The sequence below is a fragment of the Panthera pardus genome, unplaced genomic scaffold (assembly GCF_024362965.1).
Source record: "Panthera pardus isolate Hobbes unplaced genomic scaffold, ASM2436296v1 HiC_scaffold_27, whole genome shotgun sequence".
NCBI classification, from domain to species: domain Eukaryota; kingdom Metazoa; phylum Chordata; class Mammalia; order Carnivora; family Felidae; genus Panthera; species Panthera pardus.
Window position 1 is genome coordinate 79,112,321 of NW_026526843.1, and position 27,974 is coordinate 79,140,294.

At 42.1% G+C, this 27,974-nt stretch overlaps 1 protein-coding gene across 3 annotated transcripts in view; it reads left to right on the top strand.

Moving 5' to 3' along the window:
* Positions 1-11,991, top strand: part of PHF8 (PHD finger protein 8) — a 94,093-nt gene extending 82,102 nt beyond the window's left edge. For all 3 annotated transcript variants that reach the window (XM_053891585.1, XM_053891584.1, XM_053891586.1), the window contains 3 exons: positions 3,398-3,507; positions 7,862-8,198; positions 9,382-11,991. In XM_053891585.1, the coding sequence (XP_053747560.1) occupies positions 3,398-3,507; positions 7,862-8,198; positions 9,382-9,470 (536 nt within the window). In that variant the 3' untranslated portion in view covers positions 9,471-11,991. The remainder of the gene's footprint in view (positions 1-3,397; positions 3,508-7,861; positions 8,199-9,381) is intronic.
* The last annotated feature ends 15,983 nt before the right edge of the window (positions 11,992-27,974 follow it).

A 27,974-nucleotide genomic window follows, 5' to 3' on the forward strand; every position in this document is an offset into this window, starting at 1 on the left:
AAGGACTAAACATTTCATTGGGTTGTTATAATCTTAGTCTCAGTCATTTAAAATTTTTTATGATGACAAATTTCAAACATACATAAACGTAGAAAGATAGTACACAAACACCTATATTCTCAATATATTTTGCTGTATTTGCTTTATTCATTTATCTTCTAGCTTTTGCTGAGCCACTTCAAAGTAGTTGCAGCCATAACATGATATTTTACCCCTTAATACTTCAATATCGCCTAAGGACACCCTCCTATGTAACCATACTACCTTTGTTGTACTTAACAGTTAATAATTCCTTAAGATCGTCTAATACCCAGTCCATCATTAAATTTTCTCCACTGTGCCCCACAAAATGTCTTTCATAGTATTTTTTCCTCAAAATCCAGGTTCACTGAAGGAGGGTTTTTTTTTTCCAGCTTAAAACAAGAACTTTCTCATGTATTATACAGGTCAGGCATTTGGAAAGGGTACAGTAGGGGTAGCTTGTCTCTACTCCATATAGTATGGGGCCTTATCTGGGAAAATTAGAAAGCTGAGGGGGTTTCTTGATGGCCAAGAGTTTGAATCATCTAAGGTGTCACTAACTTACATATCTGGTGCCTAGGCTGGGAAGACTCAAGGACTAGAACTGCCAAGCATAGTGCCAACATGTGGCCTCTCCATGTGACTAGCTTCCTCATTGCCTGGTGGCCTCAAGGCAATCGAACTTCTTCCATGCCTGCTCAGGGCTCAAAGTGTGTGTTCTAGCAAGCAATGCAGAAACTGAAATTGCCTTTTCTGACCTAGCCTGGGAAGTCAGGCAGTGTTACCTTCACCACATTCTATAGGCTACAAATGAGCCTGCTGAAATTCAATGGGAGGGAACATAAGACCCCACCTATCAATAGGAACAATGTCAAAGAATTTGAGGCCTTGTTTTAAAACCACCACACATAACAAAACTATAGAGAACAATATAAAATATACCCAAGAATCTATAACCAAAATTGTACATTAACGTTTTTGCTACATTTGCTTCACATCATTTTTAAACAAATATCATCTTTATAAAGAGAGGACTTCAGCCTTTTGAATTGCTTATTCTGTAATCTGCATACTGCTTATATGGAAAGTCTTTTTTTATAATAATAATAATAGCTAACCAAGGAATCTTTAAATCTAGGTCAATAACCACCACCACCTCTTTTTTTTCCTTTGGCACTGACTTTTTTCTTTAATTAAAAATAGAATAGTACAATAAATTCCCATACACCCACCACTAAGAATCAACAGTTACCAAGATTTTGCTATGTTTGATTCATCTATTTTCTTTTTATCAAAATTGTCAGTGCTTTAAAGCAGATCCTAAATATTGTGTCATTCCTCACTTCCAATGTACTTTAATAAGCATCTCTAAAAAAATACATTTTCTCATATAACCATAATCCTATTATACATAACAAAATTAATAATGTGATAATTCCTATCCATGATCTAATACTAAGTCCATAATCAATTTTCCTCAATTGTCTAACCAAAAAAGGTATTTTTACAGTGGATTTGTTTAAATCAGGATCTAACAGAGTTCACAAAGTATTTGGCTGTCATGCCTTTTGAGTCTTTCTTAACCTAGAGCATTCCCCCTTTTTTGTTTTATGCTGTTGATTATTGTAAAAGCTAGTGTAATTGTAACACATCCCACCTTCTAGATTTTGTTTGTTTCCTTGTGACATTGTCTTTTTTTTTTTTAATTTTTTTTTTTTTTCAACGTTTATTTATTTTTGGGACAGAGAGAGACAGAGCATGAACGGGGGAGGGACAGAGAGAGAGGGAGACACAGAATCGGAAACAGGCTCCAGGCTCTGAGCCATCAGCCCAGAGCCTGACGCGGGGCTCGAACTCACGGACCGTGAGATCGTGACCTGGCTGAAGTCGGACGCTTAACCGACTGCGCCACCCAGGCGCCCCAGTGTGACATTGTCTTTTTAATGAAACAGGCCAATTATCTTGTAGAATGTCTGATTGTTTTCTCATGTTGTCATTTAACTTGCTGTCTTATCTCTTCATTTCCTAAAAACTGGAAGTAATATGAACCACTTACTTGATTTTCGGTCTTTGGCAAAACTACTTCCCAGGTGATGCTGTGAATTTCATATTGCACTGTATCAGGAGGCACATGAAGTCAGCTGTCTCACTATTAGTAACAATCAGGTTAATACTTACCTAAGGGGAGGGGCGCCTGGGTGGCTCAGTCAGTTAAGCGTCCGTCTTCAGCTCAGGTCATGATCTTGAGGTTTGTGGGTTCGAGCCCTGCATCAAGCTCTGTGCTGAAAGGTTGGAGCCTGGAGCCCTCTTTGGATTCTGTCTCCCTCTCTCTCTGACCCTCCCCTGGTCATATTCTGTCTCTCTCTCTCCCTCAAAATAAATAAACATTAAAAAAGATTTTTTTTAATAAAAAAATATGCTTCGTTAAGGGGGTGATAGGATCTTACTGTCATAAAGCTAGTTTTTTTCCTTCTTGAGACTACAAGTAGTATGTGAGGTAATACTTTGGTACTGTGTGAATATCCAGTGCCCTAGAATCAATTGTTTTATTAGGCCTTGCAAACCTGTGATTTTCTAATTCTGTCATTCCATTTATTAGCTGGCATTCTTCTATAAAGAAGAGTTCGCCTTCATCATCTGGGGCCATTTGGTTATCCTGAAGTATACTTCCTATGTAAAATGTGGGATAAGTAACTATTTTTTGATTCAAGATTCTTATGGCACTATAAAAGGGTTATACAAGAAGACAGTCTTCTTCAGGAATTCATAGCCTGTTTGGTTGACCACATAACACACACAGCAGCACATCAATGTTAGGGAATGAGACAAGATGGTACATAATATATATTGAGTGACTTGTATGTATTGTAAGTTCAGGAGAGGGAGAAGTTGGTGTGAGCCAGAGAGGTCCTAGAGGTTTTGTATAGAAAGTTGATTTCAGCTTGCCTTTGAAGGATGGGCAGGTTTTGAAGTGGGGGACAAAGGGAAGAGGGTACTCTAGGCAGTATGGATGGTGAGGATGAAGGCACAGGGAGAGAGGATGATCTGTACTTATTCTAGAGGTATAATAAGCCATTCTGTTTAGAGAAGCTGAGAATATGGATGTAGAAATAAGGTTGAGGAGGTAAGTAGGCCAGGAGCAGAACATGGACAACCTTAAATGCCAATTCAGGGAAGTTAACTTTTACCCTGTAATCAGTGTGTGCATTGTGTTCTTTGAGCATTTGTAAATTAGCTTCTTCCCTGATAGGAAACAGAATCTAACTTTCTAAAAAGCTATAAGCAGGGAGACCAGTGAGACCACCTTTGGGGAGGCTCAGAGGTAGGGAATATGGTTGACATTCAGATAAATGTTTTCATCCTGTTTCCTCTGCAGCCCGTGTGACCCCAACTCTACCAAAGCAGGACCGTCCTGTGCGTGAGGGGACCCGGGTAGCTTCCATTGAGACAGGCTTGGCTGCAGCAGCTGCAAAACTAGCCCAGCAGGTAGGTGCTGACATCTAGGCAGTGGCCTTGCTACTGACCCCAGTTTACTTAGAGCCTTAAAACTGAGACCTTCAGGGAACTGATAGGTTCCCACTGTTTCATCGGGGAGTGGGTGGGTAGCCTTTGATCTTTATATATGGCATTATCCTAGGCTCCTCCTATATCCTTCACAGCCCAACTCGATGACAAGCTGCTTCCACAGATCACACAGTTGACATGATTTAGGATGAAAGGAAATAGGGGGCCAGAGAAAAGCTCTTGTTGATATCACTTGCCTTTCTAGGTGTGTAAAAACCTGTTAGGTGGGAAGGACCAGGGCTGTCCTTGAATGAGAGCATTTGCCATCAGATAGAACCCCGAGGAGGTTACTAGCTGAGTGTACTCAAGTTCTCTGCCACCCAACCAGTATTGGATTTTGATTTTGGGGGAGAGGCTTTCCTTGTCCTCTGTGCCAAATATTATTGCCTTAATCTTCAGCCCCTACTGCCCAAGAAAACTTCACCCACTAGTTTTTGTCCTAAAGGGTCACTTCACTAGAATTAAATTGACCTCCTAGCAGGTTACAGTTTACAAAGTTCTCTAATGTGTATACTGCGCTCAGCAACCCTGGGAGCAGTTGGAGTTGAATTTTCTGGTTCTCTCCTTATCAACATCTTCTTGGCTCTTCATGCCACAGACTATTGCTTAGAGCATTTGTTGGGTATCTGCTTTTATGTTAGGGGCTTCCATGTACAACGTCTCATGTAATCTGCCCAGTAGCCCTGTTCAATAGGTGATATTTTCATCATTTTACAGGTGAAGAAAATGAGGCTCTCTTTAAGTGACTAGTCCAGGATAATACAGCCAGTAAATGGAGGAGACAAGATTCAAACTCATATCCTCTAACTTCAAATTTCATGTTACTTGCTATTTCAATAAAATAGTTAAATGTTTATAGAATTTAATAATCATATCCTATCTCAATAAAATTTAATAGAATTATGTTTTAAATATGCTATTATATGGAGCGCTCGAGTTGCTTAGAAATGTCTCAGAGGCTGTTGTTGGGAGTTAGCAGAGACCACGCAGGGCAGGCAGGCCATCTCTGACCAGAACTTCCCTCTGTTATATATATATCCTAGTGCCATGTTAGATGTAATCTGGAAAAAAGTGGGGGAGGGGAGTGTTCTACTGCTTTAAATAAACACATACATTAATTAAAGCTGTGAAAACTATTTTTAGTGCCTTCTAAGGAGCTCACTTCTGTTTCGGTTGATGAGGGATGACTTGAAAGAAGAGGATTTGAAATTTGGGAGGTGTTTTGCAGGCTGAGCTTTTGGAAGGAACAGAAAGGCATTCTAGGAGAAGGGAAATCCTTAGCAAAGCACACAAGGCCCTCTTAATTTGTTCTCTGGTCACCTCTCCTCCCTAACCTCCTACCAGCCCCTCATACATGCCCTTCACACCAGCTATACTATTGTACCATGATACTTGAAGTTCACTTAGCGTGTATCACAGTGTCTCATGCCTCTGCCTTTGCACAGGTTGTTCCTCTGCCCATTGGGAATTATCCCTTTCGGATGCCTTACCTAACACACCTTCATACCACCTACCACCAATTTATTACAGTAGTCTTCTGTGCTTCTGTAGCATTCTCTCTTAACAGTCATAAGTGTGCTTTTCTGTGTTCCTTATTAAACTGTAAGTGCCTGAAGGGTGGGGATATATCTAATTTAACTTGGTATCCCCACTATACTAAACATATGTTTAGTCAATGTTGGATGAATGAATGAAGGAATGGATGGATGAATAAATAAATGAGCAGATCTTTTCTGGATTGGAGGCTTCATGGGGAATAGGGTAAGATAAATTCAGATTAAAAAATGGATTGTAGAACTAGCCTGCCTGACTTTGAATCTTCACTCTACCACTTTAGCAAGTTACTTAATTTCTCTATGCCTCAGTTTCCTCATAAACTTTGAGGATTAGATGAGGTAATATATGGAAAAGCTCAGAGCATGGCACTTGTCACAGAGTAAGTACTATAGACGTGTTAGCTTCTCAGTGTAATCATTATGGGTTGGATAGGGATGGATGGCCAGACTGTAGAAGACCATGAATGTCAGACTGGGAAGTTTGAACTTGGGTGAAGACCTGCTAACAGGCTTCTGAGCAAGGAAATTGGCAAGTGTAAGTGATCCTGTCATAAAACAGTCTAGTCTTCTGTAATTCATCTGGATGAATTACATGAGATTGGCAGCAAAGGTAGAAAAATTTCAGCTATATGATCTAGGTGTGAATAGATAATCTCTGGATTCAGATGAGAGAAATGGGGGCAGAAATGCAGTTTCTGGTATGGGTGGAATAGCAGTATGGCTGAGAAAAGTGATTCTGAAGCCCAGTGGCTTAGGTCTGAATCCCATCTTGGTCACATATTGGTCCTATAACCTTGGGAAAATGACTTAATCTCTCTGTGCCACAGTTTCTTCTCAAAATGTGATTTTAATTCTTTCTTCTCATACTTCTTCTGAGTATTAAATGAGTTAAATTGTAGAACAGTACCTGGCCTGTATTACTAATATTATTATTTTTATCCCCCAGAAATTCCTATTGTAGCCACAGCCTGGCAGGAGTAGGCCTGTGCTGCCAAGGCAAAGAAATGTAATCACTGAGTTGGTCTGTGAGGCTGTGTAGCATTTCAGAAGGTGAAGTCGTTCACATGCTCTCAGCACCACCTTTCCAGGTTCTCAGGGCTCCAGATGCCCACTCTACAGGTACCCACTACACAGTGGATAGTAGCTCCATAGAGCAATGGATGGATGAAATCCAAGATGTTGGGAGAAGTGACATAACTTCATATTCATCTCTCCCATCCAGAATTGAGGTTTTAAGACCTAGTGGCCTGGAGGATTGCCAAGTCCTCTATTAAAAGACCAGCAAAAATAAGAGAAACCTTTGTAAGATATGAAGATAGAGCAATAGTTTACCACTTGCTGAGTACCTACTATGTGCTATGTGTTTTTACATCATTATTTTATTTAATCTCTCTGACAACCCTGAAAAACAGATTTATTTGGCCCATTTTACAGATGAGGCAATTGAGATTCAAAAAGGTTAGTAACTTGTTGAGGTCATCCCACTCAGGGAGCACAAGCCTATATTTGAACCCCAGTTTTTGTTTGTTTGTTTTTGTTTTTGTTTTTGTTTTCTTTGTTTTTTTAAAAATTTTATTTTATTCCAAAGCTACTCCTCTTTCACTCTCAGAGTTCCTTTTTGAGAAGTATACAGGGTGGGTATTCAGATAGACCTGGCTGAATCCTGGACCTAGCAGTTCTTCACCTGTGAGGCTTTGGGCTCAAACTACTTAATATCCCTGCACCTCGGTTTTCTCATCTATAAACTGAGGGATTTTCCTTCTCAGGGCTACTCTGAGGATTAAATGAAGTTAAGCAGACTGTTGGCCCTTGCACAACACAGGTTTGAACTGCACAGGTCCACTTATACGTAGATTTTTTTTTTTTAGTGTAGTACTGTAAATGTATTTTCTTTTCCTTAGGATTTTCCTAATATTTTCTTTTCTCTGCCTTTATTGTAAGTCAGAGAAAGACAGATAGCATATGTTTTCACTCCTATGTGGATCTTGAGAAACTTAACAGAAGACCATGGGGGAGGGGAAGGAGAAAAAAAGTTACAGAGAGGGAGGGAGGCAAACCATAAGAGACTCTTACATACAGAGAACAAACTGAGGGTGGATAGGGGAGAGGGGAAGGTAGGTGATGGGCATTGAGGAGGGCGCTTGTTGGGATGAGCACTGCGTGTTGTATGGAAACCAATTTGACAATAAATTATATTAAAAAACAAAAGATACAGTATATAATATGTAGAACATACAAAATATATGTTAATCGACTGTTTATGTTATCAGTAAGGCTTCCAGTCAACAGTAGGCTATTAGTAGTTAAGTTTTTGGGGAGTCAAAATGTGGATTTTCGCCTGCATGGGAGGTTAGTACTACCTTAAGGGTCAACTGTATAAAGGGCCTTAGGTGCCGACATAAATGTGGCTATTCTTATTAGAAGTATCCATAGTCCACCTCATAAATGGCAATGTTAGGACCAAAACCCAAGTCTCTGAACTCATTTACCCTTCTGTTACCACTGTACTGGTTAGTGGCAGTGATAACTTAAGGGTGGATGGTACCAAAGAGATGACCTCTGGTGATGGAAGGTCTGTGTGTTTTGTATACATAACATCCAGGCTAGACTTAGGGTGGGGAGATTTATAGAACCACATCTACCAGTGTCTAGTTTCCTTTCTGGGCAATTCTCTCTTCTCCACTCCTGAATTTTCCCCTCCCACTTGGCTTATATTTCAGGAGCTGCAGAAAGCCCAGAAGAAGAAATACATCAAGAAGAAGCCTTTGTTGAAGGAGGTAGAACAGCCTCAACCTCAAGAGTCCAATCTCAGCGTGGCAGCGCCAGCCCCAACTCTGGCGACTACACCCCAGCTTCTCACCTCCTCCTCACCCCTGCCTCCTCCTGAGCCTAAACAAGAGGCTCTCTCAGGAAGTCTTGCTGACCATGAATATACTGCTCGTCCCAATGCCTTTGGTATGGCCCAGGCAAACCGCAGCACCACACCCATGGCCCCTGGCGTCTTCTTGACCCAGCGGCGCCCTTCAGTTGGCTCCCAGAGCAATCAAGCAGGACAAGGTACGGCTGCCATATGGTTGCAGAACTGAGAAGGATCTTAGGGTCACCAGCTCCAAACCCTAAGTACCCTGGTAGATGAGAATACCTGGGAGGGATCCTGACAGTCAACCTAAGGCACTTGTATTTGATCTCTTAGGCAATGAAGGGACGTTAACTGATGTTAAACAGGGGCATTTCAGATGTGGGTTTAGAAAGAGCCTTCTGGTGACCAGAGTGGAGGGTGGGCAGTGGGTGAGAAGTCTAGGGAGGAGACATATACACAGGTTTCAGGCTGCAGTGAAGAGAAGCTGGGGCTATAGCAGAGGGAATGAAGAGGGAGAAGATAAATTGATCAAATATGGAGGAGGTCACAGTGGACATGGGAAGTGATTTGATGTGGGGAGAGAGAGGAAGAGGCAATGGGGGGGCATGGCTCAAGCTCTCTTTTTCCTCACTTTGGCCTTCAAAGCCCAGTCCCTAGAGTATGCAGCTCAAGGGTGGTGAAGTCAGTGTGGCATTGGATGATGAAGATGAGGGTTGCTAACGAAACAAGGCCGTGGGAATGCCACCTTCCAGGACACTGAGCTATAATCACTAACCAGGCACTTGTCCAGTCTCCGTGGTCAGGATAAGAGGACAGGGAGGCATTACCACATCCCTGCAGAATTTAGGAAGGAAAATGATTGGGACCAAATAAATCAATGAGGAAAAGGAATCAGACAGGCTAATCAGGGAGTAGATAGCTGCTGCAGGAGGTCATAGGAGGAAGCGCCAAGGCATGATGGAAGTAGTTAAGAAGGGCCTCTTGCCCAAGATGTGCCTGGAGCCAGTATAAGAATGGGGATAGGGGCGCCTGGGTGGCGCAGTCGGTTAAGCGTCCGACTTCAGCCAGGTCACGATCTCGCGGTCTGTGAGTTCGAGCCCCGCGTCAGGCTCTGGGCTGATGGCTCGGAGCCTGGAGCCTGTTTCTGATTCTGTGTCTCCCTCTCTCTCTGCCCCTCCCCCGTTCATGCTCTGTCTCTCTCTGTCCCAAAAATAAATAAAAAACGTTGAAAAAAAAATTAAAAAAAAAAAAAAAAAAAAAGAATGGGGATACTCTGTGGGCAAAGGAACAGAGGAGGGGGGTAGAACAAATATAGATGGTGCTGGAGTTGTTGCTGAAGCCCTTGCCATAGCCTTTACTTACCTCTCTTTTCCCCCACAGGAAAGCGTCCTAAAAAGGGCCTGGCCACAGCAAAGCAGAGACTTGGCCGTATCCTGAAAATCCACAGAAATGGCAAACTACTTCTGTGAGCCCCCTAGTATCCTGCCCCTCACCCCTTCACCCCCATTGCCTTCTCCATCGTCAACTCTCGGGGCACTCCTGGATCCTATCTGCCCCGGACAAGGTGCTGAGGCGCATTGTCCTGCTTTCTTGGAACTGACCAAAGGCACGGACTCCCCAAAGGGCCCCTTCACCAACTCCCCTAACTCCCTTTTCTACTTCCACTAGAGCATCCTGCCTTCCTTCTCCATACCTCTGACTAGCAGGTAAATGGGAGAGGTTTCTGGCTGACCAGAACCTTCTTCTGCTGCTTCAACCCGTTTCTTTTTTACCAGCCTTATCTGCCCTATACTCTCATCCCCACTTAGAGCTAGGAGGCAGGATGAGGAGAAACATAAAGTGAGCCTGGGCCCCTTGCTATTTCCCTGATTATGGAGTTCCCAGTGCTCAACACTTCCCACAACTCCAGCCCTGTCTGCAGAAGCCTGTCCACCTTTGCCCATATGTTCTTCCCCTTCTGCCCCCCAGCCAAGTGGACATATCCCATTCCAGATTCGTTCCTGGGAGAAGGGTCTAGCCTCTTTCCCCTCTTGCCAAATCCATCATGAAAATAAAGAAGAGGGCCCGGAGTCTCCTTACTGCCCCAGTAGGGGCCATTTCCAGAGGTGGACTAGAAAGGCTGTGGGCTGACTTCATTCATCTTTGGGAAGAAGAGAGATTTCTGTCATGTCTAAAGGTGGGGAGAGGACCAACACCCAAGCCTTTGACCATGACTTTGTAGCCCATTGGAGGAAGCTACTTTTGGGTGGCTACAGATGAGGTCCCCTGTCCCAGGGTGAACTTCAGGGATTTGCCTGGATTTTGAGGTCCTGCAGAACATTATCCATGTGGCTATAGCTGGGCCCCAACAGGTGATCTCCCAACAGTCTGAAAGTTCCTACCACTGAAGCAGATAACTCTGGCCCTATGTACAGCCTGCTCTCTTCACCTGTACCACAGAGCACAGCCTGGACCTTCTGGAAAGGATGTGACAGGACAGCTCTGGGTTCTCCATCAGGAGACTCCCTCCTTTCCCCACCTAAGGTCTTGGTCTAAAGAAGACCTCAGAACTCACATTTCGCTTCTGGGTCTTTGTGCTCCCAGACATCAGGTCAATGCTCAAGCAGAGTACAGATGGGCTATTCGAGAGCCTGAACCTGGGAGAGGAGATGCCCATCTGTAAAGGAGCAGATCATCTGATCCTCCCCTCCCTGTCTTCCCTTTGTGGATGTCTCTATTGTCCAGACAGTGCCCAACCCCTCCTCCTCCCCTGTATCCCTCCACCTCAGTCTGTCCTGCCTCTCTGGCAACCTGGACTGGATGGATAATGCCCCACTCCCTCCATTTTGGTACTGCCCAAGTGGAGTGCATCCTTGTCCTCTACTCCCCACCTTGACCTCACCCCAGTTTGCCCAGTGCTTCTGGGGAATTTAATAGCTACCATTGCAGGCTACGGGAGTATGTGAGGCTGCCCTTGTTGTCTTTGTGTCTCCAGTTTCTTTTCTCTACAGCCCCACATCTACTCTCCTCATTTGGAATCAGGGGCCCCTTAACCCCATTCCTTTTTTTTATTTTGGGGACCCCAGGGGCCATGCAGTCCTCCATCTAGTCACACCAAAGGCAAAAAGCCTGGCTACCTCCCCCCCTAGAATGTGAGGTCCCCACTCCCCTCCCCTCTATTTCCACCAAGCTTTGCTCTTCTTGGGGATTTCAAGGCAGCAGAGGGTAGTGAGGGGAGGGAAGGAGGGACAGTCTGTGTCCCTGTGTAGGCAACTGCCTGACTAGGCCCTGACTGCTGTAACAAAGACCAGGACCCCAGCCCTTCTGCCCATTAACACCCTCGCCCCTTGATATTTCAAAGGCAGCTAATTGCTAGCAAATCCCCCTGGTTCCAGGCCTCTTTCCCCTCTGTTTCTTTGTTAGAAGTTTCTGTGGAGCTGAAACCCAACTTCCATTTGACTGGGTTTCCATTTAGTTTAGTTGGGCTCTCAGAGTCTCCTGTATGTTGTTTTGTGTTTTAAATGAAAAGCAAGTTTACCCTCAGAGTTATGCTTTTCCAAAGAGGCTAGTGTGCTTTTTCTTTCTTTCTTTTTTTTTTTAATGTTTCAGGTTCTAAGTGAAGTGAGTTGGGGAGGGGTTGGAGTGGTAGTAACTAAGGTGTAGAACATGGTGAGAGTTAACCTCTGGTATCCAGTCCCTAGCACAGAGCTGGGGGTTGGATAGGGGGCAGGGAGAGAGGATTTCTATTCACCTTTAATATATTTTTACAGAAAAGCAAACAATTTAAAAACAAGCCCACCGCTTCTGTACATGTCTAAATATATTTTTAGAAGTGGGTAGGATTGTGAATTTCTGATGCAGGGCCTTTTTATAAACAGGTTAGAATAGCATCATACAGACTTCTCTGTTGTTTTTTCCCCTGTTTTTTTCTTATGTTGTGTTACTAATGTAATTTATATTTTTTTTAGATCCTCCCTTTCCTATATAGATAAAAGTGATTTATCTTGGCAATTGCTTTGCTTGGCATTCTTTTCTGGTGGTGGTGGTGGTGGTGGTGGTGGTGGTGGTGGTGGGTGGTGGGGTGGGTCCAGGAGTGCCGCCTTCTCTTTACATTTTCTCTTTCTCTCCCTTTTGTGAACTCCGCACTTCCTTGGTCCCCAACCTTACACCTGAGGTGGGGAGGGGACAGAATCCCAGCTTTCATGAGAGACACAATTGACACACTAGAAACATAACCAGAAGTACAGTGAGCAGAAAAGAAAGAGGCAACAATTCAAAGTGGCCTGACAAGTTTGTTGGGAAGGCTTTCCATATCTTCCATGGGCTGTTCTTAGTGGCTACACCTGTGTTGTCTTTGAATATGGAATTTTGGTGTTTTGTTTTTCTTCCCTCTCTCTTTATCTGACATGCTCCTCTAGGCTGAACTTGATTACTGTGTTTAGGTCCAGTGCAAGGGATAAGATAGAATTATTAGAGCTAACACATCATGATTATTTCCTTGTGCTAGACACTATACATAGTGATCTATGTATATTGATTCACTGATGTCCTCATCCTACTGATCAGAAAACAGAGGCAAAGAAACCTTCTAGCATCAAACATCTTAAGTTGTGGGGCCAGCCTGGTTCCAGAGTCTGTGTTCTTATCACAGTACCACCTCTCACTGATAACGACTACAATTTATTAAGTGCCTTTTCTGTGCCAGGCATTGGGCTAGGGGTTTTACTTAGGATATCTCATTTAATGCTCACTGACAGCGTTGGGAGATAGTTGTTAGTCCTGTTTACAGTGAAGGAGGTTGAAATTTGCCAGTGGTCTTCCACAGCAGGATCTGCCTAACTCCAAAACTCATGTTCTTTCCCCTCACCATGTTAGAAAATCTTTTGCACATAGGGGCACTTGTACCCCAATGTTTATAGCAGCACTCTCAACAATAGCCAAATCGTGGAAAAAGCCTAAATGTCCATCAACTGATGAATGGATAAAGAAATTGTGGTTTATATGCACAATGGAGTACTACATGGCAATGAGAAAGAACGAAATATGGCCCTTTGTAGCAATGTGGATGGAACTGGAGAGTGTGATGCTAAGTGAAATAAGCCATACAGAGAAAGACAGATACCATATGTTTTCACTCTTATGTGGATCCTGAGAAACTTAACAGAAACACATGGGGGAGGGGAAGGAAAAAAAAAGAGGTTAGAGTGGAAGAGAGCCAAAGCATAAGAGACTCTTAAAAACTGAGAACAAACTGAGGGTTGATGGGGGGGGAGGGTAGGGTGGGTGATGGGTATTGAGGAGGGCACATTTCAGGATGAGCACTGGTGTTGTATGGAAACCAATTTGACAATAAATTTCATATATTGGAAAAAAAAAAAAAATCTTTTGCACATCAATGACCCAACAGATGTTTATTGAGCACCTGTTGTGTGCAAAATGCAGCATTGGGAATTGTGTCCTGAAGAGAGCCCAAGGGATAATGTCAGGAGCATCAGTTCCAAATCTACTACCACCCTGACTCTGTGACCCAGGGCAGGCTGCTTCCTGTCTGAGACTCATTGTAAAAGGACTTTGGACCCAATGAGAATTTCTTTTTTTTTAATGTTTATTTTTGAGAGAGACAGAGACAGACTGCAAGCAGGGGAGGGGCAGAGAGAAATGGAGACACAGAATTTGAAGCAGGCTCTAGGTTCTGAGCTGTCAGCACACAACCTGATGCGGGGCTCGAACCCATGAGTCGAGGGATCATGACCTGAGCTGAAGTTGGATGCTTAACCAACTGAGCCACCCAGGTACCCCAGAGAATGTCTTCGTCCTAGAAATTCTGCTACTGTGCGTCTGGGGTGACTCTCTGTTTGGCATCTACTGGCTGGATAGCCTCCTCTAGCTCTTTCAATCTGAATGTTGGTATTAGGATCTAGGGAGGAAAGGTTCCTGTCTGGGGCATGGGGAACTGTGTCTTCTGGTAGAAATGCAATAGGAAAGAGGGGAGGGATTTCAGAGCCTTTGCAGGAATGGTGGGTTGGGTTCTCTTTGTCATCAGCTTAAGGATAAGCTAGAGTCTTGGTTACCTTACCTCTCATCCAGACAGGAGGTGCCAGAAGATTAGAGGATCCTGTCGAAAAATTAGGAGGAAAACAAGCACCCAACTTCAGTTTTTCCTCTATGGAGTGGAAAAGTACACAGGACTTGTCACTAAGAACCTGCCTTCTCAATGACCAAATAATTTGGGGGAGATTGCTTGTCTGGATCTCAGTTTCTACATTGTCTAGATGGAATTATTTCAACTATGAAGGCCTCTAGAAGTATGGTCACCCCCAAACTTTCTGGATGCTGTTGATTCCCAAACCGAATCTTCTTAGACCTGACCTGTCCTGAGTACAGATCCCCAATTCTGCTTGTTCATGTTGTGTTCCCTGCCTCAGGTGCACAGGCCTTTCCCTTTCCATCAGGACCCTGTTCATATCAAGTTGACTGAAATGGCACTTGCCCTCCACTAAACTGAGTAGATCAGAAGGGCACCAGAGATGAGCACAAGATGCTAGTTAGGGAATCTGTCCTGGGGAAGCAGGGTGTTCAGGAAGCAGGTAAATCTTGTCAGGGGTGATTCCTGAACTTAAGGATGAAAAGTAGCCAGTCAGGTGGAGAACAGTAGGAAGAGTTGTCCAAGCCAAGGCAACAGCATGAATAAAGTCAGAGGGGAGCACCCATGTGCATATAGGGGACAAGCAATTTGGTATAACTACAGCTGTGACTTTCACCTGGGGAATCATGAATAATCTCCAAGAGGGCATGTCTAGTTCGAGAAGACATGATCAAAGTTGATTAGTTTTAGGTGTGATGTTTATCTTTAAACCTCAGATAGTGGAGGATATGTAATTTTGATGTTAGTCAAAAGACTTAACTGTATCCCATGAATGATAGAGAACCATTAAAATGATAGGGTTTAAGCAGAAAATGGCATGATCTAACTTGCTTTTAAAAAACATCCCTTAGGAGTGGATTAGGAGGAAGTGAGATGAAGTCAGAGAGACCAGTGAGGATGTTACTGAAGGAGGGATGGAGAGGGCACCATCTCATCTTCTAGTGCCCCCATCGAAAGCTGCTTCCCGAAGGTAACCTTCATTCAACTGTCCAGTCAATTCTGGCCTTTTCCTGGACTTCTACATCTCATAAAGGGCAGAAATCCTAGGCTATTTCCAGGAGGCAGACACATGGAGTTGTCCACTCATACAACCCACAAGACAGAAATTGCACTCCTTTATCCCCCTTTTAGCCTTTTAACTCAAAATAGCTCACCTCTTGAGGCCCTCTCCTTCCCCATAGGACCACAACACAATGCCAGCAGTCACCAATGAATGTGGTAAGAGATACACAATATCCATTTTACATTTTCCTTGTCGGAGCCCAGCAAGCCTCCCTTACATTCCATTCTATTATACACAACTTTTCAATGTTACCTCCCCAAAGGCCTCTTTTCATCATCCCCTCCTGCACAAGAACATTCGAGACTTCCTGCTGCTTATTATACCTTCTGGGTTTCAAGGCTTTCCAGAACCTGGCCCAGCCTGGAGATAATGGGCTGTAGTAGAAAGAGGATGTTCCTGAAAGTTGAAAAGACCAATGATTGAATTACATCTTTACCACCTATGTGATCTTGAGCTGGCTACTTTATATTTCCTTGACTTAGTTTCATCATCTGTAAAATGAAGATATAATCCCTACCTCATTGAATTGTTGGGAGGAATTACAGTAGCTTTAAAGAACTTACTTCAATATCTGACACTCCAGTGATCAGTAAATTTACCCACTTAAGATTTTCCCAGCACATCCTATAATCTTATAGAGATTACAGAAATAGTAAGCCTTTAAAGGAATTGGAGAGAATATTCCAAACTGGGGCAGGAAATCAAGTTGGTTCCATGATGAAAGTGTTTGAAAGACCTAGAAAAATGGCTGAGTCAATAGGTGTGATATGCCTTAAAGTCCTGTAGAAGAGGTACAACTAAGTCTATGATGAAGTTGCTGGAAGGTGCCAGATTATCATCCATGCTAATTCAGTATTGGTTCAATTTTACAGTGGTTTATCAAAACTTCCTTTGTATTAGGCCCTGTGCATGCTATCAGAGGGCTTGATCCTCAAGGAGCATGTGGTTTAGTACACAGACTTGGAGACCCAGGTACAGCATACTGGATAAATATTATGTTACAAATAAATGTGGGGTGCTATGAGAGCATGAAGGAGACTGAACCCAGTCAGAGGAACAGGAAAGACTGAGAAGTCTGATTTGAATGTTGAAGGGCATTCACTAGGCAAGGGAAGGCAGAATAATGTGTTGGAATAGAGCATTCCAAGCAAAAGGACTAGCATAAGTAAAAGTGGAAAGTGGAGGAAGCCTGGTGTATGGGTGGAACTATAAGCCCTTGAGTTGGGCTGGTGTAAAGGCTAGAGTAAGGTATGGCAAGTGCTGGGGAATGAAGCCTAAAGAGGTTGGCAGGGACTGTGGAGGTCCAATTTATGTTTCAGAATATTTTCTTTGGTAATCCTTGGGGTGGCAGCGATAGAAGCAGGTTAGTATGGAGGCCAGTGTGAAAGGGGTTGTTGCGTTTCCAGTTAAATTGTAAGGCAGTGGCTGTGAAGATACCAGAGATGTTAACCCATAGCCCTTTTTCTCCTGACATTTTACTATGAACATTTTCAAACATTTCAGAAAGTCAAAGTAATTGTTCTACGAACACCCATATATCCACCATCTAGGTTTTACAATTAGCATGTTACTATACTTGCTTCTCACACACACACATCTATTCATCCCTCTATCCATCAACCCATATTATTTTTTATGTATTTCAAATTAGACATCTTTATATTTCCCCTTAAGCATATCTGCATGCATGCCAATAACTAGAGTTTAGTGTACATTTGTGATTCTTTTTTAAGCTAAAATTTCCATATAATAAATGTATCCCCGGTCAATCACAGCCCTTCCCCCTTCTGGAGTAGGCCTTGAGTTTGAAAGCATAGAATTTGGAATGTGTGAAAATAGAAAGATGATCCAGAGCCTGAGTGGCTCACTCCCCAGTGAAGGATAAAAGCAGGTAACCATAAGGGGTACACAAGCATTAGTAAATAAGCTTGAATGGATGCCTTTCAGCCTCCTCCTATCCCACTACAGAGCCTCATCTTTATGGATCAATGCATTTAACAGTGGAGCAGAGAAGAGTGGAGTCAAGGGACTGCCAAGCCCTCAGGAGCTAACAATCTTTCAGGGAGAGACAAACACTGACAGTCACAATTCAGTGTTAACAAATGTTGAATGTTGCATTGCACCAGGGTTAGTGCCATAACAGTAAAGAGTAAAAACTGAGGTAAAACACAAAAGTGCCATAAGGGTTTGCAGTGTGTGTGTGTGTGTGTGTGTGTGTGTGTGTGTGTGTGTGTGTATGGAGAGGAGAGGAAAGTGGGGAACAGGGAGAGATAAGATGAATGACTCAGACTCTTGAGACTGGAGGAGCTCAAAGGAAAAAGGGGGAAAGTAGCAGCCATGAAAAATTTCCTGCAGGTGAGAGGAGTTAAGTCTTGAAGATTATTTACTTTGATAATAAGTGTGGCAGACATAAAGATATTTTAAGTTACAAATAACAGAAAACCCAAGTAAAGCATGGGCTATTAGCTCATGTACTTACAAAGTCTAGATGTATGTGGATTTCAGGCACAGTTTAATCAGATCTTTGGTTCTGATTATCTCAGTTCTGCCCTCGTGTGTGTTAGCTTTATCTTTGGATACTTCTTCATGGTTACAAGATGGCTGTACACAATTCTTCCACTTGTGCTTATTTGCCATCTATACATCCTCTTTGGTAAAAAGTGCCTGTTTAAGTTTTTTCATATTTTTAGTTGGCCTATGGTTTTCTTACAATTGAACTTTGAGAACTTTTCATATATTTAGGGTACAAATTATTTGTTACATATGTAATTTGCAAATATTTTCTCCCAGTCTGCAGTTTGTCCTTTTATTCTCTTATTAGTGTCTTTTGTAGAGGAACCCTTTTTAATTTTGACAATTTCTTTATCAATTATACCCATTTTTTAAATTGTCCTGTTTAAGAGTTCTTTGACTAACCCTAGGTCATGAAAAATTTCTCCTATGTTCTAAAAGTTTTATAGTTTTATGTTGTACATTTATATTTATGATCAATTTTATTATTTTTATTTGTATTTTGTATTAAATCTTTTTTAATGCTTACTTTTGAGAGAGAGACAAGAGTGTGAGCGGGGGGGGGGGGGGGCAGGGAGAGAGGGAGGCACAGAATCCGAAGCAGCCTCCATCCAGGCTCTGAGCTGCCAGCACAGGCCCCGACGCAGGGCTTGAACTCATGAACTGCAAGATCATGACCTGAGCTGAAGTCGGATGCTCAACTGACTGAGCCGCCCAGGTGCCCCTCTATGATCCACTTTAAGATAATTTTTGTATACTGTAAGATGGTTAGGTCAAGGGTTTTTCTTTTTTTTTGCCTTAAAATGTCCAATTATATTAATATCACTTGCTAAGAAAATTGTGCTTTCTTTATTGAATTCCTTTTTCCTCTTTATCAAAAATCAGGTAGCTGTACTTGTGTGGTTCTGTTTCTGGAATCTCTATTCTGTTGATCTTATGTTTCTATAATTCCACCAGTACCACACTATTTTGATTACTGTAGCTATATAGAAAGCCTTAATATCAAGTGGGGTAATTCCTCCCACTCTATTCTTCTTTTTCAGCATTGTTTACCTATCCCAGGGCCTATGCCTTTTCATAAATACATTTTAGAATAAGCTTTTCTGTGCCTACAGATCTCTTGCTGGTATTTTGAAGGGAATTGCATTAAATCTATAGATCAATTTGGAGAGAATTAACATGTTGCAAGTTTTAAATACTTCTAGATTTTATATAATTTTTAATTGAAATGAAAAGACTTTGTGCCCAAGAAGTGCCCTTCTCTGTAGGGCACAAAGTCTAAATGTACAGACTGAGGAATTGTCACAAAGTGAACACATCTGTGTAATCATTACCCAGTTCAAGAAATATAGAGTAGCACCTAGAGGATTGAGTCTTAACACAAAACAGAGAGGAGATAAGCTCATGGACCACCCGAGATGAGAAAGAAAGTGCTTAAAGATCTATATCCTCATGGAAAGGTGCATTTTCTAAAATAGACTTCCCACTGGCATATGGACACAATTGAGGCATCTTGTCTGTCTTGGCCTAGGCTTTGGAAGGGGGACAAATTTTTCTCCTATATGAATTATTAATCATGTAACTGAGCTTTACATGGGTTTGTGATTCAAGCTTATACTGCTTATGTGGTCCCAGAACCTACAACTTGTGAAATTAACAGAAAAATTGGTCTCTCTGGGGCATCTGGAAAAAACACACCACACCTCTCAATATAAACGTGTCTGTAAACCAGGCTGAACAAGAATTTCATATATAAAACCCAATTGAACATAAAGTAACTCACAATAAGCAAGAGCAAATAAACAGTAGGAATAAACCTCCATGAACTTTAGATAATAGAAGAATCTAATAGAGTTAATAAAGTATGTTAAAACTGATTATGGATATAAAAGAAGAACTAAAAGAACATAAAAGAACAAAACACTAAAGAATAGGCATATTTGAAAAGAAATGAACCAAAACAGATTTCTAGAAATGAAAAATGCAATAATTGAAATTAAATACTCAATGAATGAATTAAACAGATTAAACACTGTTGAAGAGAGAATTTAACTGGAAGACAGATCTTAGGAAATTACTCAGCAAACGGCACACACAGTGAAAGGAAAAAAGTAAGAGGCTAGAATATGTGGAAAACAATGAGAAGGTCTCATAAATGAGTAATTGGAGTTGCAGAAGGAATAAGTAAGGGGAAAGGGGAATATAATATACAACTGCCTACTCAACAATTTCACTTGGAAATATATCCAAAATGTGACTCCTGATCCCACCCCCTGCTCCCAGCCAAAACCTGCTTCTCCCCTGACCTCCCTCATATTAGTAGATGGCAACTTCATCCTTCCGGGTGCTCAAGTCAAAAACTTGGGCAATTCCAATTCATATCTTTCTCTTTCTCAATCTATATCCAAGCTGTAGGCAAATTCTGTTGGCTTTCCTTCAAAATGTTTCCAGAATCTGACTACTTCTCACCATCTCCACTGCTACCACTTTGGCCAGAACCAGCATCGTTTCTTACTACAATAGCCTCCTAACCCATCTCACTGTTGCCTCCATCCCCCCTGCCCCCTGCCATAGTCTAATCTCAATACAGCACCAAGAGAAATCTTTTAAATATGTTGGAGACTTCAGAGAAGATAGAGAAGACATACCTTTTCCTATTCCAGCCACTAAGTGCAATAAACCCCCTGGATATTCAATATAAAACAGACATAAGACTTTGAATGGTAAAGAGAAGCCAGATCACTAAGGGCATTGGGCCTGAGGAACAACACAATGGTAAGTTCCTTGGTTTGCTTTTTGCCTCATACATCCTAGACTGGATACTGGAGAAGCCAGCAATCCTCAAACACCAATAGAGGCAGACAAAACCCTGTTTTCTCTAGCTGAAGGACTAATAAAAGTGGCAACCTGGCAATACAGAAAACCTTTAGACCATGACCATTCTGCAGCAAACCATAGAAAAGCTATGGCTCCACCCCCCACCCTCAGAAACAAAGACTCCGCCTACTCTTTCTGGGTTTTGATGAGAGTCTCCCAACCTCCCTCCACTCACCACCAAGGTGGTGTCAGAGAAAGCCAAGTGGAGAACTTGGACTTCCACCCCGACCTGGCAGTAATGTGACACCACACCTTCCCCTGCCACAGCCTTCTCAGAAGAGGCCAGCTCAACCAGAAGATTTAACTAAGGTTCAGACTCATGAAATAATACCCAAAATGTCCAGATATAAATAAAAAATCACTCGTTCTACTAAGAACCAGGAAATTTTCAAATTGAATGAGAAAAGACAACAAAGCTAACACCAAGGTAACACAGATGATATGATCTGGCAAGTGTTGTAAAGGAGCCATAATAAAAATGCTTCAACAAGCAATTGCAAACCCACTTGAAATAAAAAAATTAGAAGTCTCGAAACGTTAGAAATATAAATCCAGAGGTTCCGGAAGATGGCGGCGTAGGAGGACGCGATCACTTAGATTCCACCTACACCTGCCTAAAGAACCCAGAAAACCGCCAGAGGATTAGCAGAAGGGAGTCTCCGGAGTCAAGCGCAGACTAGAGGCCCACGGAAGAGGGTAGGAAGGGCGGCGAGGCGGTGCGCGCTCCACGGACTGGCGGGAGGGAGCCGGGGTGGAGGGGCGGCTCGCCGGCCAAGCAGAGCCCCCGAGTCTGGCTGGCAAAAGCGGAGGGGCCGGACAGACTGTGTTCCGACAGCAAGCGCGACTTAGCGTCTGGGAGGTCATAAGTTAACAGCTCTGCTCGGAAAGCGGGAAGGCTGGAGGACAAAGGGAGGGAGAGCTGCTGAGCCCCCGGACGGCAGAGCTCAGCTTGGCGGGGAACAAAGGCGCCAGCGCCATCTCCCCCGCCCATCCCCCAGCCAAAATCCCAAAGGGAACCAGTTCCTGCCAGGGAACTTGCTCGCTCCGCCCAAACACCCAACTCTGTGCTTCTGCGGAGCCAAACCTCCGGCAGCGGATCTGACTCCCTCCCGCTGCCACAGGGCTCCTCCTGAAGTGGATCACCTAAGGAGAAGCGAGCTAAGCCTGCCCCTCCAGCCCCCGTGCACCTTGCCTACCCACCCCAGCTAATACGCCAGATCCCCAGCAACACAAGCCTGGCAGTGTGCAAGTAGCCCAGACGGGACACGCCACCCCACAGTGAATCCCGCCCCTAGGAGAGGGGAAGAGAAGGCACACACCAGTCTGACTGTGGCCCCAGCAGTGGGCTGGGGGCAGACATCGGGTCGGACTGCGGCCACCGCCCACTAACTCCAGTTATACACCACAGCACAGGGGAAGTGCACTGCAGGTCCTCACCACTCCAGGGACTATCCAAAATGACCAAACGGAAGAATTCCCCTCAGAAGAATCTCCAGGAAATAACAACAGCTAATGAACTGATCAAAAAGGATTTAAATAATATAACAGAAAGTGAATTTAGAATAATAGTCATAAAATTAATCGCTGGGCTTGAAAACAGTATACAGGACAGCAGAGAATCTCTTGCCACAAAGATCGAGGGACTAAGGAACAGTCACGAGGAGTTGAAAAACGCTTTAAACGAAATGCAAAACAAAATGGAAACCACGATAGCTCGGCTTGAAGAGGCAGAGGAGAGAATAGGTGAACTAGAAGATAAAGTTATGGAGAAAGAGGAAGCTGAAAGAAAGACAGATAAAAAAATCCAGGAGTATGAGGGGAAAATTAGAGAACTAAGTGATACACTAAAAAAAAATAATATACGCATAATTGGTATCCCAGAGGAGGAAGAGAGAGGGAAAGGTGCTGAAGGGGTACTTGAACAAATTATAGCTGAGAACTTCCCTGAACTGGGGAAGGAAAAAGGCATTGAAATCCAAGAGGCACAGAGAACTCCCTTCAGACGTAACTTGAATTGATCTTCTGCACGACATATCATAGTGAAACTGGCAAAATACAAGGATAAAGAGAAAATTCTGAAAGCAGCAAGGGATAAACGTGCCCTCACATATAAAGGGAGACCTATAAGACTCGTGACTGATCTCTCCTTTGAAACTTGGCAGGCCAGAAAGGCTTGGCACGATATCTTCAGTGTGCTAAACAGAAAAAATATGCAGCCGAGAATCCTTTATCCAGCAAGTCTGTCATTTAGAAGAGAAAGAGAGATAAAGGTCTTCCCAAACAAACAAAAACTGAAGGAATTTGTCACCACGAAACCAGCCCTACAAGAGATCCTAAGGGGGATCCTGTGAGACAAAGTACCAGAGACATCACTACAAGCATAAAACATACAGACATCACAATGACTCTAAACCCGTATCTTTCTATAATAACACTGAATGTAAATGGATTAAATGCGCCAACTAAAAGACATAGGGTATCAGAATGGATCAAAAAACAAGACCCATCTATTTGCTGTCTATAAGAGACTCATTTTAGATCTGAGGACACCTTTAGATTGAGAGTGAGGGGATGGAGAACTATCTATCATGCTCCTGGAAGCCAAAAGAAAGCTGGAGTAGCCATACTTATATCAGACAAACTAGACTTTAAATTAAAGGCTGTAACAAGAGATGAAGAAGGGCATTATATAATAATCACAGGGTCTATCCACCAGGAAGAGCTAACTATTATAAATGTCTATGCACCAAATACCCGAGCCCCCAGATATATAAAACAATTACTCATAAACATAAGCAACCTTATTGATAAGAATGTGGTCATTGCAGGGGACTTTAACACCCCACTTACAGAAATGGATAGATCATCTAGACACACAGTCAATAAAGAAACAAGGGCCCTGAATGATACATTGGATCAGATGGACTTGACAGATATATTTAGAACTCTGCATCCCAAAGCAACAGAATATACTTTCTTCTCGAGTGCACATGGAACATTCTCCAAGATAGATCATATACTGGGTCACAAAACAGCCCTTCATAAGTTTACAAGAATTGAAATTATACCATGCATACTTTCAGACCACAATGCTATGAAGCTTGAAATCAACCACAGGAAAAAGTCTGGAAAACCTCCAAAAGCATGGAGGTTAAAGAATACCTTATTAAAGAATGAGTGGGTCAACCAGGCAATTAGAGAAGAAATTAAAAAATATACGGAAACAAACGAAAATGAAAATACAACAATCCAAACGCTTTGGGACGCAGCGAAGGCAGTCCTGAGAGGAAAATACATTGCAATCCAGGCCTATCTCAAGAAACAAGAAAAATCCCAAATACAAAATCTAACAGCACACCTAAAGGAAATAGAAGCAGAACAGCAAAGGCAGCCTAAACCCAGCAGAAGAAGAGAAATCATAAAGATCAGAGCAGAAATAAACAATATAGAATCTAAAAAAACGGTAGAGCAGATCAACGAAACCAAGAGTTGGTTTTTTGAAAAAATAAACAAAATTGACAAACCTCTAGCCAGGCTTCTCAAAAAGAAAAGGGAGATGACCCAAATAGATAAAATCATGAATGAAAATGGAATGATTACAACCAATCCCTCAGAGATACAAACAATTATCAGGGAATACTATGAAAAATTATATGCCAGCAAATTGGACAACCTGGAAGAAATGGACAAATTTCTAAACACCCACACTCTTCCAAAATTCAATCAGGAGGAAATAGAAAGCTTGAACAGACCCATAACCAGCGAAGAAATTGAATCGGTTATCAAAAATCTCCCAACAAATAAGAGTCCAGGACCAGATGGCTTCCCAGGGGAGTTCTACCAGACATTTAAAGCAGAGATAATACCTATCCTTCTCAAGCTATTCCAAGAAATAGAAAGGGAAGGAAAACTTCCAGACTCATTCTATGAAGCCAGTATTCCTTTGATTCCTAAACCAGACAGAGACCCAGTAAAAAAAGAGAACTACAGGCCAATATCCCTGATGAATATGGATGCAAAAATTCTTAATAAGATACTAGCAAATCGAATTCAACAGCATATAAAAAGAATTATTCACCATGATCAAGTGGGATTCATTCCTGGGATGCAGGGCTGGTTCAACATTCGCAAATCGATCAACGTGATACATCACATTAACAAAAAAAAAGAGAAGAACCATATGATGCTGTCAATCGATGCAGAAAAGGCCTTTGACAAAATCCAGCACCCTTTCTTAATAAAAACCCTTGAGAAAGTCGGGATAGAAGGAACATACTTAAAGATCATAAAGGCCATTTATGAAAAGCCCACAGCTAACATCATCCTCAACGGGGAAAAACTGAGAGCTTTTTCCCTGAGATCAGGAACACGACAGGGATGCCCACTGTCACCGCTGTTGTTTAATATAGTGCTGGAAGTTCTAGCATCAGCAATCAGACAACAAAAGGAAATCAAAGGCATCAAAATTGGCAAAGATGAAGTCAAGCTTTCGCTTTTTGCAGATGACATGATATTATACATGGAAAATCCGATAGACTCCACCAAAAGTCTGCTATAACTGATACATGAATTCAGCAAAGTTGCAGGATACAAAATCAATGTGCAGAAATCAGTTGCATTCTTATACACTAACAATGAAGCAACAGAAAGACAAATGAAGAAACTGATCCCATTCACAATTGCACCAAGAAGCATAAAATACCTAGGAATAAATCTAACCAAAGATGTAAAAGATCTGTATGCTGAAAACTATAGAAAGCTTATGCAGGTAATTGAAGAAGATTTAAAGAAATGGAAAGACATTCCCTGCTCATGGACTGGAAGAATAAATATTGTCAAAATGTCAATACTACCCAAAGCTATCTACACATTCAATGCAATCCCAATCAAAATTGCACCAGCATTCTTCTCGAAACTAGAACAAGCAATCCTAAAATTCATATGGAACCACAAAAGGCCCCGAATAGCCAAAGTAATTTTGAAGAAGAAGACCAAAGCAGGAGGCATCACAATCCCAGACTTTAGCCTCTACTACAAAGCTGTCATCATCAAGACAGCATGGTATTGGCATAAAAACAGACACATAGACCAATGGAGTAGAATAGAAACCCCAGAACTAGACCCACAAACGTATGGCCAACTCATCTTTGACAAAGCAGGAAAGAACATCCAGTGGAAAAAAGACAGTCTCTTTAACAAATGGTGCTGGGAGAACTGGACAGCAACATGCAGAAGGTTGAAACTAGACCACTTTCTCACACCATTCACAAAAATAAACTCAAAATGGATAAAGGACCTGAATGTGAGACAGGAAACCATCAAAACCTTAGAGGAGAAAGCAGGAAAAGACCTCTCTGACCTCAGCCGTAGCAATCTCTTACTTGGCACATCCCCAAAGGCAAGGGAATTAAAAGCAAAAGTGAACTACTGGGACCTTATGAAGATAAAAAGTTTCTGCACAGCAAAGGAAACAACCAACAAAACTAAAAGGCAACCAACGGAATGGGAAAAGATATTTGCAATTGACACATCGGACAAAGGGCTAGTATCCAAAATCTATAAAGAGCTCATCAAACTCCACACCCGAAAAACAAATAACCCAGTGAAGAAATGGGCAGAAAACATGAATAGACACTTCTCTAAAGAAGACATCCGGATGGCCAACAGGCACATGAAAAGATGTTCAACGTCGCTCCTTATCAGGGAAATACAAATCAAAACCACACTCAGATACCACCTCACGCCAGTCAGAGTGGCCAAAATGAAGAAATCAGGAGACTATAGATGCTGGAGAGGATGTGGAGAAACGGGAACCCTCTTGCACTGTTGGTGGGAATGCAAATTGGTGCAGCCGCTCTGGAAAGCAGTGTGGAGGTTCCTCAGAAAATTAAAAATAGACCTACCCTATGACCCAGCAATAGCACTGCTAGGAATTTATCCAAGGGATACAGGAGTACTGATGCATAGGGGCACCTGTACCCCAATGTTTATAGCGGCACTCTCAACAATAGCCAAATTATGGAAAGAGCCTAAATGTCCATCAACTGATGAATGGATAAAGAAATTGTGGTTTATATACACAATGGAATACTACGTGGCAATGAGAAAAAATGAAATATGGCCTTTTGTAGCAACATGGATGGAACTGGAGAGTGTGATGCTAAGTGAAATAAGCCATACAGAGAAAGACAGATACCATATGGTTTCACTCTTATGTGGATCCTGAGAAACATAACAGAAACCCATGGGGGAGGGGAAGGGAAAAAAAAAAAAAGAGGTTAGAGTGGGAGAGAGCCAAAGCATAAGAGACTGTTAAAAACTGAGAACAAACTGAGGGTTGATGGGGGGTGGGAGGGAGGGCAGGGTGGGTGATGGGTATTGAGGAGGGAACCTTTTGGGATGAGCACTGGGTGTTGTATGGAAACCAATTTGACAGTAAATTTCATATATTAAAAAATAAAAAAAAATAAAATAAACCTACACATAATCAAAAAAAAAAAGAAATATAAAAAAATTAGAAGTCTCAGCAAAGCAATAGAAGATATAAAGGAGAACCAAACAGAAATTTTAGAACTAAAATATAAGAAGTTTTGGGGCACCTGGGTGGCTCAGTCAGTTAAGCATCCGACTCTTGCTTTCGGCTCAGGTCATGATCTCATGGTTCGTGAGATTGGGATTCTCTCTCTGCCCCTCCCCTGCTCGTTCTCTCTCTCTCTCTCTCTCTCACACACACACACAATAAATACGCATTTAGAAAAAATCAGTGGATGGCTTCAACAGCAGAATGAAGACAAATGAGGAAGTAATCAGAGAAACTGAAGATAGAATACAAATGACCCAGTTGAACACAGTTCCTGGCACTGAAAAGTGACTTCAGCTAGGCTATATTTATATACAAGATAAACAGAAAAAAATTGTATTTCTATATACTAGCATAAAATTAAGATTATATAAATTAAAGTATATAAATTTAAAACATGCAATTGCTAAAAAAACAAAGTGCTTGTATGTAAATCTAACAAAACATGTATAGGACTTGTATGCTGAAAACTAAAAAATGCTACTGAAAGATATCAAGGAAGATCTAAATAAACAGACATTCCATGTTCGTTGATTAAAAGACTCACCATAGTAAGGATATTTTTTATCCCAGAATGATCTAGAAATTTAATGTAATTCTAATCAAAGCTCCCAGCAAGATTTTTTTGGTACATAGATAAGATTATTCTATTTGTATAGAAAGGCAAAGGAACTAGAATAACTGAAATGGGTTGAATGTTGGTCCCCCAAAACATATGTTCACTTCTTAACCCCCAAATCTGTGAATGTGACTTTATTTAGTAAAAGTATTCTTACAAATTTGATTAAGGATCTTGAGATCATCCTGGATTATCTGAG